Below are 13,645 nucleotides of genomic sequence, written 5' to 3' on the forward strand. Positions count from 1 at the left end.
TAAAGGAACACTGGGCGCATACACGACTGGCTGCTTTGGTCATTTCGTTAGGCCCTATCCTGTGGACTTTCTATCACCGGAGGACTCCTTTCAGCATGTCCAGTACAGGGCAGGGGTTTGCTGACTTATACCAACTTAAATGGTTTAGGGAAATCTGACAGTACCAGTGCATATTGGGAATGAAAGACGCCCCCTTCAAAAAGTTAATAAATAAAAATACAAATCTTAAATATTGAGTGTACCCACATCCAAATTTGATCTCTCACTTCCTATATATGGTACTAGAATCGATTTCGATTTGACAAGTTCAGTGGAGGATGTGTCCCTTCTGCCTGCTATCAATCTGCGGTTTTAGGACCCTAGGAGGACCTTCAAAGGTCCTAAAATGGATCTTGTGTACATGTGTAATGAGAGCAGAAACAGATGTACAAGGATTTCATGTGGTTGTGGCTTGGGTGGCCATGTGCCCCCTGGAAGGTTTGGGCCCTTGGCTACTGCCCGGACCACCTGTATAATGCAATCCCCTAAAAGTTAGTTATAAAGAAATGTCTGCATATAATATTGCCTCCACAAATATCTAACATGAAGCTATCCCTGATGCCAGATCCAAAATATTGAACACATTTATGTGATGCCAAAAATAAATGATAAAAGCAGGGGTCCACAAATGACCATCTCTGCTCTGCTACACCTGCTGCCAAGCACAGAGGAAGGTTTATAGTGTGTGGTCCTCGGTCCTGGTCAGAGAAAATAACTATTCAGAGTTAATGTCACTAGGATTCTCTACCTCATGCCTGGTGTTTAGGGAGCTGCCTCCAGGGGAGCTTTGAGGCATTCCTGGGAAGTGTATTAGCATGTTGTGGACACGTATAGTGATAGATATGAGTGGTGAAGCGGCTGTGCCTCTCCCTGCCCGCCCCCAGGCGGAGCTCTGCCCCTGCCCCGCACCTCCTGCACACTCGGCTCTGCTGTGTCGCACTGCTGTGTTGTGTCGGGTGATGCGTCCTGCATGGGCTGTGCGGGGAGCTGTGCGCTGGAGGGACAGGGGACTGAACGTGCCAGGAGGACAATGCATCTGACTGAGGTACCACATGTAGTGTTATCCCCTGCACTGCTGGCCAGCTGTGGGGATAGTGGCTACTGAGCCACCTGGGCTCATACATACAGGCTGTCCAGTCTGCTCACTATGTGGCATCATACATGTTATCCATAGTTTCATCATCTGTAATCCAGCAGATTCCTGAGAAAGAAAGGTGATGATTAGGAAACATAAAAGTGTAAAAGATTGCATGTGTTATTGATCATATTAGGATTATTTTGTGATTTATGTGTTTTAGTAAATGCTTCTTTATACTGAGCCCAGGTTCTGGTGGAGGGGGGATGCTGGACACCCCTGGGATGTACTGGAGGAGCTAAACCTGCTCCAGGGGCTGTCACTTTAAATGTCACTTGCGTTAATTGGATGTTCAGATAAGGCTGTTTCCTTAAATGCATATTTAGGTAGTCACAGTTCTCTTATATAGTCACATATTTTTAGGTAGTCACTGAACTTTTAGGCAGTCACAGTCACAAAACTAGTCACAGAACTTTTAAGTGGTTGCAGAACTTTGAGTCGGTAACAGATCTTTTAGGTTGTCACAGAACTTCCAGGTGGTCACAGAACTTTGGGTTGGTAACAGATCTGCTAGGTAGTCACAGAACTTTTATGTGGCCACAGAACTTTGGGTTGGTAACAGATCTGCTAGGTAGTCATAGAACTTTTATGTGTCCACAGAACTTTGGGTTGTTAACAGATCTGCTAGGTAGTCATAGAACTTTTAGGTGGCAACAGAACTTTGGGTTGGTAACAGATCTGCTAGGTAGTCACAGAAAATGCAGGTGGTTGCAGAACTTTGAGTTGGTAACAGATCTATTAGGTAGTTACAGAACTTTCAGGTGGTTACAGAATTTTGAGTTGAGCTGGGACTGAGTGGGTATGATGTCTATGGAGTAGCTTCTTGTCCTGATCGGTCAGACATTTGGGCAGCACTTGATAACCGACACTTGTTATTTTGACACTTTCTGATCGAACGCAGTGCACACAGTGCAAATGTTTGGTCTTGGGGTTTTGGAAGTGAAAATCTGCTAATGAAGAGAATATGTACAAATGGTGGTGGCAGTGTAAGGGCAGTGCTTGTGTTTTTCAGCATTGACGTCCAACTAGGGCAACATCTGTATAAAATTTGAGTGAGAGGGATTCCTCTGTACTGCTGTATCCTCCTTGGCTCTGATTATGTACTGCCTGTTAGTAACAATATATAGTGAATTACCAAGATGTCAACCAAGATGTTTTTGCATCATTCTTTCTTTTAACTATGTATAATCAGTCCTCTGTTGTTCCTCCTGGGAATTTATTCATAAACTGTCCCCTAGGTGTTACCAATTGGGGGTGTATGTGAGGGTGAGTTTGGTGGTGTCCTTACATTGTCTGACACATCAATGCTGATAGCCCAGTGGTCAATTCATTTATCATTTTCTTGGAAGAATAACAGAGTAATGGCACAATGTAGATTTATAAGAAAAGATGCTTTGGAATTGATATTTTAATAGAAAATACTAGTGAATGTACAGTCAAGTAGAGGTAAAGTGGTTTTCCCATAGACAACATATATATTTATCCCCTATCTAATGTTGCTGGGGGTGGGGTCCATCCTACGCTCCATAGACTACTATGGGACCTCCAGCTCATGATCGGAGACTGATAAATGCAACATCTCCAGACATGGGTTAATCTCACCCACCTCTTATTTCAGATGTACATAGATTTGTGTACATGGAGGCCTAAGAGAGATCCTCAAGTCCCAAAATGTGCACCAAAAAACTAGTTTTTTTCTTCAACTCTAGTTGAGCAGTCAAAATGTCCTCTAACTAAATTAATATGCCAGTCATGGCCCCCACCAGGGGATCGCTAATGATTTATATGATAGAATTATTGGCTGGATTACTATATAATTATAGAATGGGCTTATATGCTGTATACTCTTATTAGGAAAAGATTTTTAATCCTCCCTTTAAATTTTGCTCCGGTAATGTCCTCCGCCCGCCTGACATAAACATATTACACAGGGAGTCCTTTTTAATAATCCCTCCAGCTCATAAATATGAATCACAGGAATGTGGATCTGTCCTGGTGGGTGGACCAGTTCAGAAATGTCGAGTATTCAGATAGTCGAGGAAGAACTGAAGGAGTCTGTTATTGGTTTAGCCACTGCTATTTTGTGTGTATACTTAGAAAGCCATTGCGGTCAGTGACGTTTTTGTAGGGGTTCTTCAGGAAGGAGTGAGGTGCAATGGCAGCCCCTGTATATACACAAATCTCCATCATCCTACATAAAACATAACATCATGTAAGCTTCCTGTCTCTCCTCTGTAAACACTCCTGCGAGAAGGTTCGGAGGAGATGAGATAGTCGGCTGTTCCCAGAAGTGGCCCTCTGAGATATTCCTAGAGAAAGTCTTCCTCCTATGGATGTTGTCCACAGTTACGTCTCCGATGGAGCCAGTGTAGATGTTATCAGACATTCTTGTCTTCTCTTAGAAAAAGTAATTTATGGAACTGATATTTTGATGTCCCTCTGTTATTAATAATAATAATAATTCTTTATTTCTATAGCGCACACAGATTACGCAGCGCTGCACAGGCATGTCAAATTGGTCCCTGTCCCCATGGGGCTCACAATCTAAACAACCTAACAGTATGTTTTGAAGTTATTCCTTTTGGAGCTTTGGAACACATCTATGTTGGGGCCTTGGAACACATGGCCACATTTCATGAGCTGGACACTACCTTGGTGACTACCAGTGGGACTACAGGACCCTACATTTCCTTTTTGTAGACCTGTGGGGATGCAAGGACTCCTTATTTGAACAATACAATAACAAACTCATGTCCCACCAAGAAGAGCTTCAAGAGCACAACTTACCCACAGTTCTAATATTCATGTTTTCCATATGAAGTCCCCAGAAATGGTGGGGGTGCAGCGACTCCTAGCATCATACATAACTTTGACTCCTTCAGTCCCACCCCTGTGGTAGTTAGCATTTGGTCCATGCAATGCTGTCACAAAAACCATGAGGTTTACCAGTCTGACATGTAGCGAATGCATCACAAGAGAACACAGCCATATCAGGTAGTTTAGTAGTATTTGCTTGTAGCTTCTCATTTTTAGGAGCGTGGTGTGGAGTATTGTAAATGACAGGTTGCTGACCTATGACCTGCTTGTCTGACCTGTTTCTATCTTGATACATGCTCTAGGTCTTCTATAGTTAGGTTGAATGCTGATGCTACAGTGTTCAGCTGTTTAACATATTTAGCGCTTTAGAAAAGTGATAGAAGAAAAGGGCAAAGATCTTCTCTTCTGACCTATAGTCACTGCTTAAGACCACCATGCTGGTTACATGACAACTTTATGGTATTTGTATTGGATTGTACTACTATTTCTTTCCTGTAGTGGGCACTGCAGGTCATATACCCGGCTGGCTTCCCGTGGCTTTCCTGGGGGGTTCAGCTCTTGGCACTTTCTGAATTCTCTAACAGTCAGGGTATGAAGAGATTTTACACAACAGGCCATTATCTTTCTGGGTAAGAGGTGGGACTGGTATGAAAATTCTTATATCCCACTTGACCCTACTTGAAATTCTGCCTGATCTCTTGGTATATGCAAATGATAGTTACATTGTAAGATAAGCTCCTCTGTAACCAGACTCCGCACGGCGTACGGCTCAGCTACATCTGGTCAATGTTCTCATTGTCTGCGTTTTGTTTACAAGTCTTTTTCTTTTTATATACTTGACAGTTTTTTGTGTTACATTTACAGACTTATTCTTGCAATTCCTTGGCTTCTGCACACATGTGGACACATTTATGAAAAACAGCGCAAACTGGACTATATGCAGTTTGCCTGTGAAGTGTGCAAATGGGCCAGATGCATGAATGTGTGCTGCTCCAACAGAATGCACCAAATGTTTTTGGTGCACCTTTAACATAGGGTGTGCGACACAATTCTGTAAGACTCTGCGTGATAAATGTGGCGCACGGTCCGACTGTATACATCGGGTATAGTGCAGCTGCCAATGTGTAGCAGATACTTTATAAATACATGTACAAGCAGTTTGCACAGAAAAGAATGTGCAGACATAAAACTGTTGCTGGGGCTTTAATAAATGTGGCCATTATGTGAGGTGTAAAGGCTGCTCTGTGCACAAGGCTGTGTTCTGGATTTACATGAAGCTTAGAGGGGTTTTCTGACATTTATATCACCATTTATGAGGCAAAGAAAGGAAAAAAATTATACTGTCCTCTACAGAGGACTCCTGGTGTTCCAGTCTCATTGGACAAAGTGCTGAGATCACGTTCATTGTGTACCTACAGGCTCAGATAATCATTGGCCTCATGTGTAAATGAATGGCATGTATATTGTTGAGGCCAGTGATTTGCTGAGCAGTCATGAACTTTTGGTCCAATTGGACTAGAAGCCACCTGAAAGTAGAATGCCATTTCTGGAGATGAGTATAATAGACTGATAGAAGTAGTAATTCAGACAGCACTTGGGTTTAAATTCCCAATTAAAGGTAAGAATTATTTAAAATGAACTTTAAACTCTTTCACATTAGCGTTATTTTTCAGGTCCGTGGTTCAGTGATTTCCACAGATGCTTCACAAAGCCATTGATTTCTATTGGTGTTTTGACATTGGCTTGTATTTTGACTGATCCGTTGCCCATGGGAAAAATTATGAAACATGTCCTATTTTTTTCACGGATCGAATCACCTGATTCCGCTGAGTAGCGCATTTATCCCTACTCCAACATTGGCCAGCACGGAGGTATCGGGAGGGCCGTAGGCAGCTGTGCAGCGTGACCTACGTCATGTCATAGTTCTTTCAGTTTTTTTACCGACACAGAGACACAGATGCATCATGGAGACAAAATGCAATGGATATGCAACTGAAGCTGAGCACCAACACCTCCTTTTTAGGAGTTTGTTCACACTGTGTTGACTTTTATGTATAGGAAGATAGATAAAGAGATAGATAGATAGATGAAATATTCTGGAATAAATCCACTTGTTTTGATTTTGTGATGTGAAGTGCTGCCATTTGTTCTCCTTTTAACATGGATACCTGCCAGACTCTTGTGGCTTGAATCCAAACTTCATGTGTTATAAGGTAGAGCTGCCTTGAAGTTTTTGTTTTTCTAGATAAAGATAAGTAGATATTCTAAAATAATATACAAAAACACTTTAGATCTGATTTTCCAAATATTTCTCTGCTATTTGTAAATAAGATTCATTGGTGACACTGGAATAAAACAATTGTCCTTCTATATCATACCATAGTTTCAATGGAAGACCTCATGCAGTAAATCCGCCATAGCCTGAGGGTGCGGTCCAAGCACAGGTGGCCGTGCCGTGATCAGTAGGTAGAAGGGTACCATATGAACCAGATTCAGACCTGCCTCTAAATCTGATCCAAATAAGACCACTTTCACACAGTATTTGTTCAGTACTTTTCCTCATCGTATGAAATGCAAAACTAGAGTAAAGGTATAATGGAATCATGTGTCACACGGGTTTCGGTCCATTCCTGTTTTGCTTACAAATACTGATACAAAATACTGAACAAATACTGACCGTGTGAAAGTGGGATAAAGGCATTACATTTCCATAAACAGAGAAATAGTCACACATGTTTCCTGAGCTCTCTGAGCTAAACAGCCCTTACTCCAGACTAATACAGTGTAGCAAACTACCAGCTGTGAAGCCAAAGTGGATGTATTTTGCTCGTGAGGCTTTGTCTAGACTGAATATAACTGTATCAGTATTTTCATCATTGCCAGGTTTTTGTCTATCATATTTTAATTTTAAGGTGTTAAGGATATTTTTCCAGGATAGGGTTAGGGTTTTATTCTAGACTGCTGATTGGTGTGCTGCACCCACTGATAATGAGAGTGTGGGGCACATTTATTTACATGTCCAATGAAGTTCCCCAAAAGTGCATTGTCCGACGAGAATGCACTTTGCCGTGATTCACTAAGATCGTGCATCCGATATTCTGCATGTGTTCTTCTTCCTGGTGCATGCAAGTGCATTGTTTTGTGACATGCAATTGAAAGTTAAATCTCGCACTCAGTCCGAATCCGGACGGCATGCCCCCCAATTTCTGTTGCATGAAAGCCAGCGCAGCTGCGCCAAAAAAGATTGCGTGTGACACAATTCAAGCGCAAACCCCTGTTGAATACCTGTCAAAGCCAGGCAATCCCCGAAACCGTCAGAAAGTCCAACGAAAGTGTGCGTCCGGACCCTTAGTAAATAAGCCCCTGTGGGTCCTTTATTCACTTCTATAGAGCTGCTGGAGATAGTTGAGTATAATTCTCATATATTTCTGGCAAAGCAATAGAGAATGAATGTGTGACTAGCTGCTCTATTCATTGTGGGGTCCTTCATAGTCACCAAGTTATCCCCTATAATGTAAACCTAAAGTACTGAAATACCCCTTCACTAATGTAAGATAAGCAGGAAACCTGGCACATATTCTGCATGGTCCCAGAGTCTTAGATTATGTTATAGCGTTGTATTTCTATATATAAGACGTCCCTTCCCTTCGTGCTCTCTTTCCTGGAGTTCTGTGTAGTGAGTTGTCCCCCTGTGGATTGTAACAAGTTGTCGTAGAACTTCCCGCAGTTTTCTGTATATTGTTCCTGTGCTCCCTCTTGTTCTGTGTATACAGCTCCTAACCCTACTAGTCCCAGTGCTCTGCTCACTGTCATTGACCCTCGGCTTCCAGTGGTGAGTGTACTCTCATTGACCCCACACTAGTGGTCTGTATGTTCTCACTTCGCTGTCCACCCCCCAGTGATCTGTCCTGTATCATTCCCTGCTCCTCTACATATTCTTGTTGCCTTTAATGGAAATTTATATAATTTTTTACGGTGAGATATATTTTCCTTAGACAGGTGTTAGAAATGTTCCTTATGGTTGTGTCAGAGAGCACCACATCATCGCGAGTGCAGACTCCAATATTTATGTATGGAATGAGGAGCTCTGCGGGATTGGAGGCTAGTTCTAAAAATAAAACAAATTATGAATCAGCTCTCTACAATCTATCAATTATCCATCCATCTACAATCTATCAATTATCCATCCATCTACAATCTATCTTTCTGATTCTATTTTCTCGATACGGTGAGTTCACAGTGTACATTACCCCTGTCCTGTGACATCATTGTGTGTATTACCCCTGTCCTGTGACATCATTGTGTATATTATCCATGTACTGTGACATCACTGTGTGTATTATCTCTGTACTGTGACATCACTGTGTTTATTATTCTTATAAAGTGACATCCCTGTGTGTATTATCCCTGTACTGTGATATCACTGTGTTTATTAGTCCTATAAAGTGACATCACAGTGTGCATTACCCCTGTCCTGTGACATCATTGTGTGTATTATCCCTGTACTGTGACATCACTGTGTGTATTATCCCTGTACTGTGACATCACTGTGTTTATTATTTCTATAAAGTGACATCACTGTGTGTATTAGCCCTGTACTGTGAAATCACTATTCTGATTATCCCTGTACTATGTATTATGACTGATTTGTGAAACAACCCATTTTTTAAATTATGGCCGCCATCATAGGGGGACACATCAAACATCAATCCTGAGCATGGTCACTAGATGGGACCCGAGCTGTAGCCCAATTCCTGGCCCTCAATAGCGATCAGCGCTGTATGCGTACCCTGAACGCAGGCAGAGATGTTACTACCCCATGTGTCCATTGTGCGACTCAGGTGCCGTCGTTTCTTAAGCGATGGCACCTGAGTCATAGAGAGGAAAGGACACTGGCATTCGCTGGCACCCCGAAGAACATGGGAGCATGGAGGAGCCAGCTGCAGGGAGAGCAAGTATATGAGTATTATTATTATTTTGCTGGGCCGTGGCTTCCTTTTTACTGGGGAGGAGGGGTATGTGCTGTGGCTACCTATCTACTGGGGGGGATATGTGATGTGGCTACCTATCTACTGGGGGGCATGTGTTGTGGCTACCTATCTAGTGGGGGGATATGTGATGTGGCTACCTATCTACTGGGGGGCATGTGCTGTGGCTATTTATCTATTGGGAGCATTTGCCGGGACTACCTATCTACTGAGGGGCATGTGCTGTAGCTACATATCTACTGAGGGCATGTGCAGCGACTACCATTCAACTGGGGGGTGGGGCATGTGCACGGACTACCTATCTACTGTGAGGCATGTACTGGGACTACCTATCTACTGGGGGGTATGTACTGGGACTACCTATCTACTGGGGGGCATGTACTGGGACTACCTATCTACTGTGAGGCATGTACTGGGACTACCTATCTACTGTGAGGCATGTACTGGGACTACCTATCTACTAGGGGGCATGTACTGGGACTACCTATCTACTGGGGGGCATGTACTGGGACTACCTATCTACTGTGAGGCATGTACTGGGACTACCTATCCTATCTACTGTGAGGCATGTACTGGGACTACCTATCCTATCTACTGTGAGGCATGTACTGGGACTACCTATCTACTGGGGGGCATGTACTGGGACTACCTATCTACTGTGAGGCATGTACTGGGACTACCTATCTACTGTGATGCATGTACTGGGAGTACCTATCTATTGGGGGGCATGTACTGGGACTACTTATTTACTGGGGTGTATGTGCTGTGGATACCTATCTACTGGGGGGCATGTACTGGGCTACATACAGTATATACTGTATGTGATATTACTGTGAGCATTATCCTTGTATGATAATGTAGTCTTTACTATGTGTCATGCAGATAATCTGTCTTGTTTTCGGATGACCTGAAGTTACACTATAAGTCAGGGTCCAACCATTTAACAGGGCTGGGAACATAACAAAGCTTCTTTCACAGAAATAGAAACTATGACATCACTGTATTTATTCTGCCTGTACTGTGACATCACTGTGTGCATTAACCGTTTCCCATGACATCACTGTAGAAAGTGTACTGTCCATAGATCTTGTTACTTGGCAGATGAGGCCAATATAGGTCTCTAAGTGTGCAGATGTTTATGAATATAGATTACATCCTTTTCAAGGACAGAAAATGAGGAACATCGGTAAATATGATGACCAGATGTTCCATAACATGGAGGGAGGATTTATGTCTGCAGATTGCTCCCTTTTTTGTAGTTAGCCCATATGTCCATCTTCCTCTCCACATGTATTTTAGGATCGCCCCCTATACATGGGTTAGCACTGTATGTCTAGTAGGTGGTCACATGACTTAAAGATGCACTTATGGCAGAAGCAATTCCTTTCTGCCTCCATTGGTGGCACATGTATGTGTAGGCAGACTTGAGAACAAAATGATCAGACATGTTGGAAGCCAGTATGCCCAACCCTTAGGGGTAGCAGTTGAAGATCCAATCTTTCCCATTGAAGGTTTTAGCACATAAGAGTTATAAAATTTTCCAATATTCTTTCTATATCAATTCCTTACGTTTTTCTAGATATCTGCTTGCTGACATGCAACAGGAAGCTGCACTGTTTACTTCCTGTGGATGAAAATCTGTCCCGGGTCATGTGATGTGATAAGGTGGACAGCTCGTTATATCCCTGGTCATGTGATGTCACACAGATGCACGACTTGTTAGTATTGGAGAGTAATCAGAGCTGTGTGATAGAACGAGCTGTGCACCTCGTTGGGAGCTGGGATCAGTTTTTATCCACTGGAAGTAAACATAGAAACTTCCTATACAATGACAGCAAGCAGAGATCTAGAAAACACTGAGTAATTTGGCACAGCTGTCAGAAGTGTCAGGACTGTCATCTGTTTTCCTCTCTGAGCTCATTCCCTTCTCACAGGGGAGTGATGTTGTGTTATTGCCCTGATATATTTGATAGCATCAGCTTGTAATACAGAATTATCTCGTGACATAAGAGCTGCCAAATGTACGGGGAATAGCAGACGGAGATGAATGAACACTGGGAACCTGTGTTCTCAGGCTGCACAGCTGTATTCCTGCTAGACCTCGCAGGTCATGTGTAACATCGCCACTATCTGCAGCTGCATCGCACAACTATTATCCTCCTGGAGAGAAAACTCAACACTTGTATAGTCGTCTCTGGCAAATAGGAGCCTTGTCCCTCCAGGCCTCCCACACTACAGCGCAAAACCTTGTACACAGTGGAAAACCGTATGAACCTACGTTACCGTATAAAGAAAACAGAATGGTTTTCTATGTGTCAATAGGCCCCCTAAACAGTTGTGTCAGATATGTTCCATCCCCATAATAGATGGCGATATGACTACATGATAAATTTATCTGTAAAATGAGGGTCAGCTGATCCCCTCCCAAATAGCCATGGAAAATGTGGATCTGTCCGTGCATATGTGGTCACTCTCTATTCAAGGCTGTGCTATTTACAAGCACATTCATAGACCTGACTAATAATAATAATTCTTCTCCAGTGGGTTTCCCGCTTTGCTCCTTTCTCCTACATTGCTCTAGTGGTCACAGCACTGCCCTTCCTCCTTTATACCTACTGCAATCGCCGCCTGATGAAGGGCTGAACTGTTAAACCGAAATATTGCTAAATAATTTTTTTGGATTGCTATACCTTTGCCTTAACTTTTTAAATTATTTTCTTTTATTATCAGCTAAGTGCCAAGTTTCCTTAATATAATGGAATGGAGTGGCAACCTACTTGTGCATCCTCCTCCACCTGATGTTGAGTGACGCGTATCATACTTACCTCCTCTCTATTTAAGGCTCAGCTATTTGCTGAGATACATCGATGGCAGCGCCTCCTGATGTAATAATAATAGTAATCGTAATAATTCCTTTATTTATACTGCGCACACAGATTATGCAGCGCTGTACAGAGTTTGCCAAATCGGTCCCTGTCCCCAATGGAGCTCACAATGTAATCAACCTACCAGTATGTTTTAGAGTGTGGAAGGAAACCGGAGGAAACCCACACAAACACGGAAAAACATACAAATTCTTTGCAGATGTTGACCCTGGGATTTGAAAGGCTGTGATGCTAACCACTAAGCCACCGTGCTGCCCTGGCGTAGTGGAGGGAAGGGGATTTCATCATACGCTGGAGCCCCATGCACCAGGTTATGATAAATTCCCCCCTTTTGTCTATAAGAAGTCAAAAGTGAAAGGTGGCCCCATTCATAGACTTGTATTTCGATATTTATCAGTCCTATTTGCACCTCCAAAGATCTCCTGATAAGATTCACAATTGATACATCAATACCTGCCCCACTTTAGTATAGAATTGCAGAAGATAGGAAATCAGATCTTCATATTTATCCCACTTTATATAATCCGCCAAGACAAGTGTTTACAATCACATTTTTTTAATAAAGATTTCATCTTTTCTCTGTTTCATAAGACTTCATCTTATCTTTTTATGGATCATATCTGATTCCCAGCTCTACAAGTCATGGAGTTTGGGGACATTTCTGTGTATTTCTGGTGTTTTGTGTGCCGTCAGGGTGACAGGCATCACACACTTTACATTCCGGACATGGTATGAACTTCACAAACCGCAAGAATCTGCAGAAAAAGTGTCACTTTGTTAGAAGCGGTCGTTGGAATTTTATTACAGCGCCAGCGTCACGGCAGTGGAAGATGTCTTGTATAACTTCACATCATCCATGCATTCCCCTTGTGATGAATGTGTCTTTTATTGTATGATGGCTATACATGGACAACATACCCAAAGGTGATTTGGCTTCCTATGAAATTGGCCATATCTGAGAACAGGTCTTTGGATTGTAAGCCAAAGGCTGAATTCACACTGCTGTGTGGCCGCCTTGCTGTAGCACAGAGAGCACACGTCAGCACCAGGTAGAGGAGGCGGGGGTGAGTGCTGCTCACCCGTGCCCCTCTCCATAGAGGAACATGGCGCATGGTGCGGTATGCCGAGAAAAGATAGGACACATCCTATCTTTTCACGGCTGCGGCACTGTACCGCTCCATATGGCTCCGCGCGCCCATAGCCAGCCTATGGGGGACGTATATCCGACGTATATACGCCCCCCAACGGCCGTGTGAATGAGGCCTAAAGGTGATGCCACACGTTGCGTTTTTGGACTGTTTTAAAGAATGCTTTTTCAGTCCATTTAAAAGAGCATGCATTTCTAAAAGGCATGTTTTTGAATGTTTACCATGTGATGGCTGGTTTTAATCTGTTTATCTTCATTTCTAGAAGTGTCTTTTGCTACGACAGATTTATCACTGTGATGATGAATTCTAGTGCAGTATAAGACTGTGATGATGAATTCTAGTGCAGTATAAGACTGTTGGTTCCTACTTTAGACCTACTTTTAGTTTGTCTAAACTGTGCGCCAGAATTTTGGGCGCACGGATGATTTCCTGCAAGCCACGCCCATTTCCCCATAGGCTCCGCCCCTTATTTGGACAAGTCGGAAAAGTGCCCAAAAAAAGGTCTAAAAGCCTTGATAACTGAGGTGCAAGGCATTTTAGATAGTGTTTCTGGCGCAAAACCACCAGACTTGTGGCGCAAGTGCGTTTGTAAATCCCCCCTCCCCCATTGTGTGACTGAAATACTCTCCACAT

At 42.9% G+C, this 13,645-nt stretch overlaps 1 protein-coding gene across 1 annotated transcript in view; it reads left to right on the plus strand.

Moving 5' to 3' along the window:
• Nucleotides 1–924: 924 nt before the first annotated feature.
• The window catches only part of TNS2 (tensin 2), an 84,891-nt gene continuing 72,170 nt past the window's right edge, over nucleotides 925–13,645 (plus strand). Inside the window, exon 1 of the mRNA XM_072134597.1 lies at nucleotides 925–1,084. Within this exon, the coding sequence (XP_071990698.1) occupies nucleotides 1,010–1,084 (75 nt within the window). The 5' untranslated portion in view covers nucleotides 925–1,009. The remainder of the gene's footprint in view (nucleotides 1,085–13,645) is intronic.

The sequence above is a fragment of the Engystomops pustulosus genome, chromosome 2 (genome assembly GCF_040894005.1).
Source record: "Engystomops pustulosus chromosome 2, aEngPut4.maternal, whole genome shotgun sequence".
In the NCBI taxonomy this organism is placed as follows: Eukaryota; Metazoa; Chordata; class Amphibia; order Anura; family Leptodactylidae; genus Engystomops; species Engystomops pustulosus.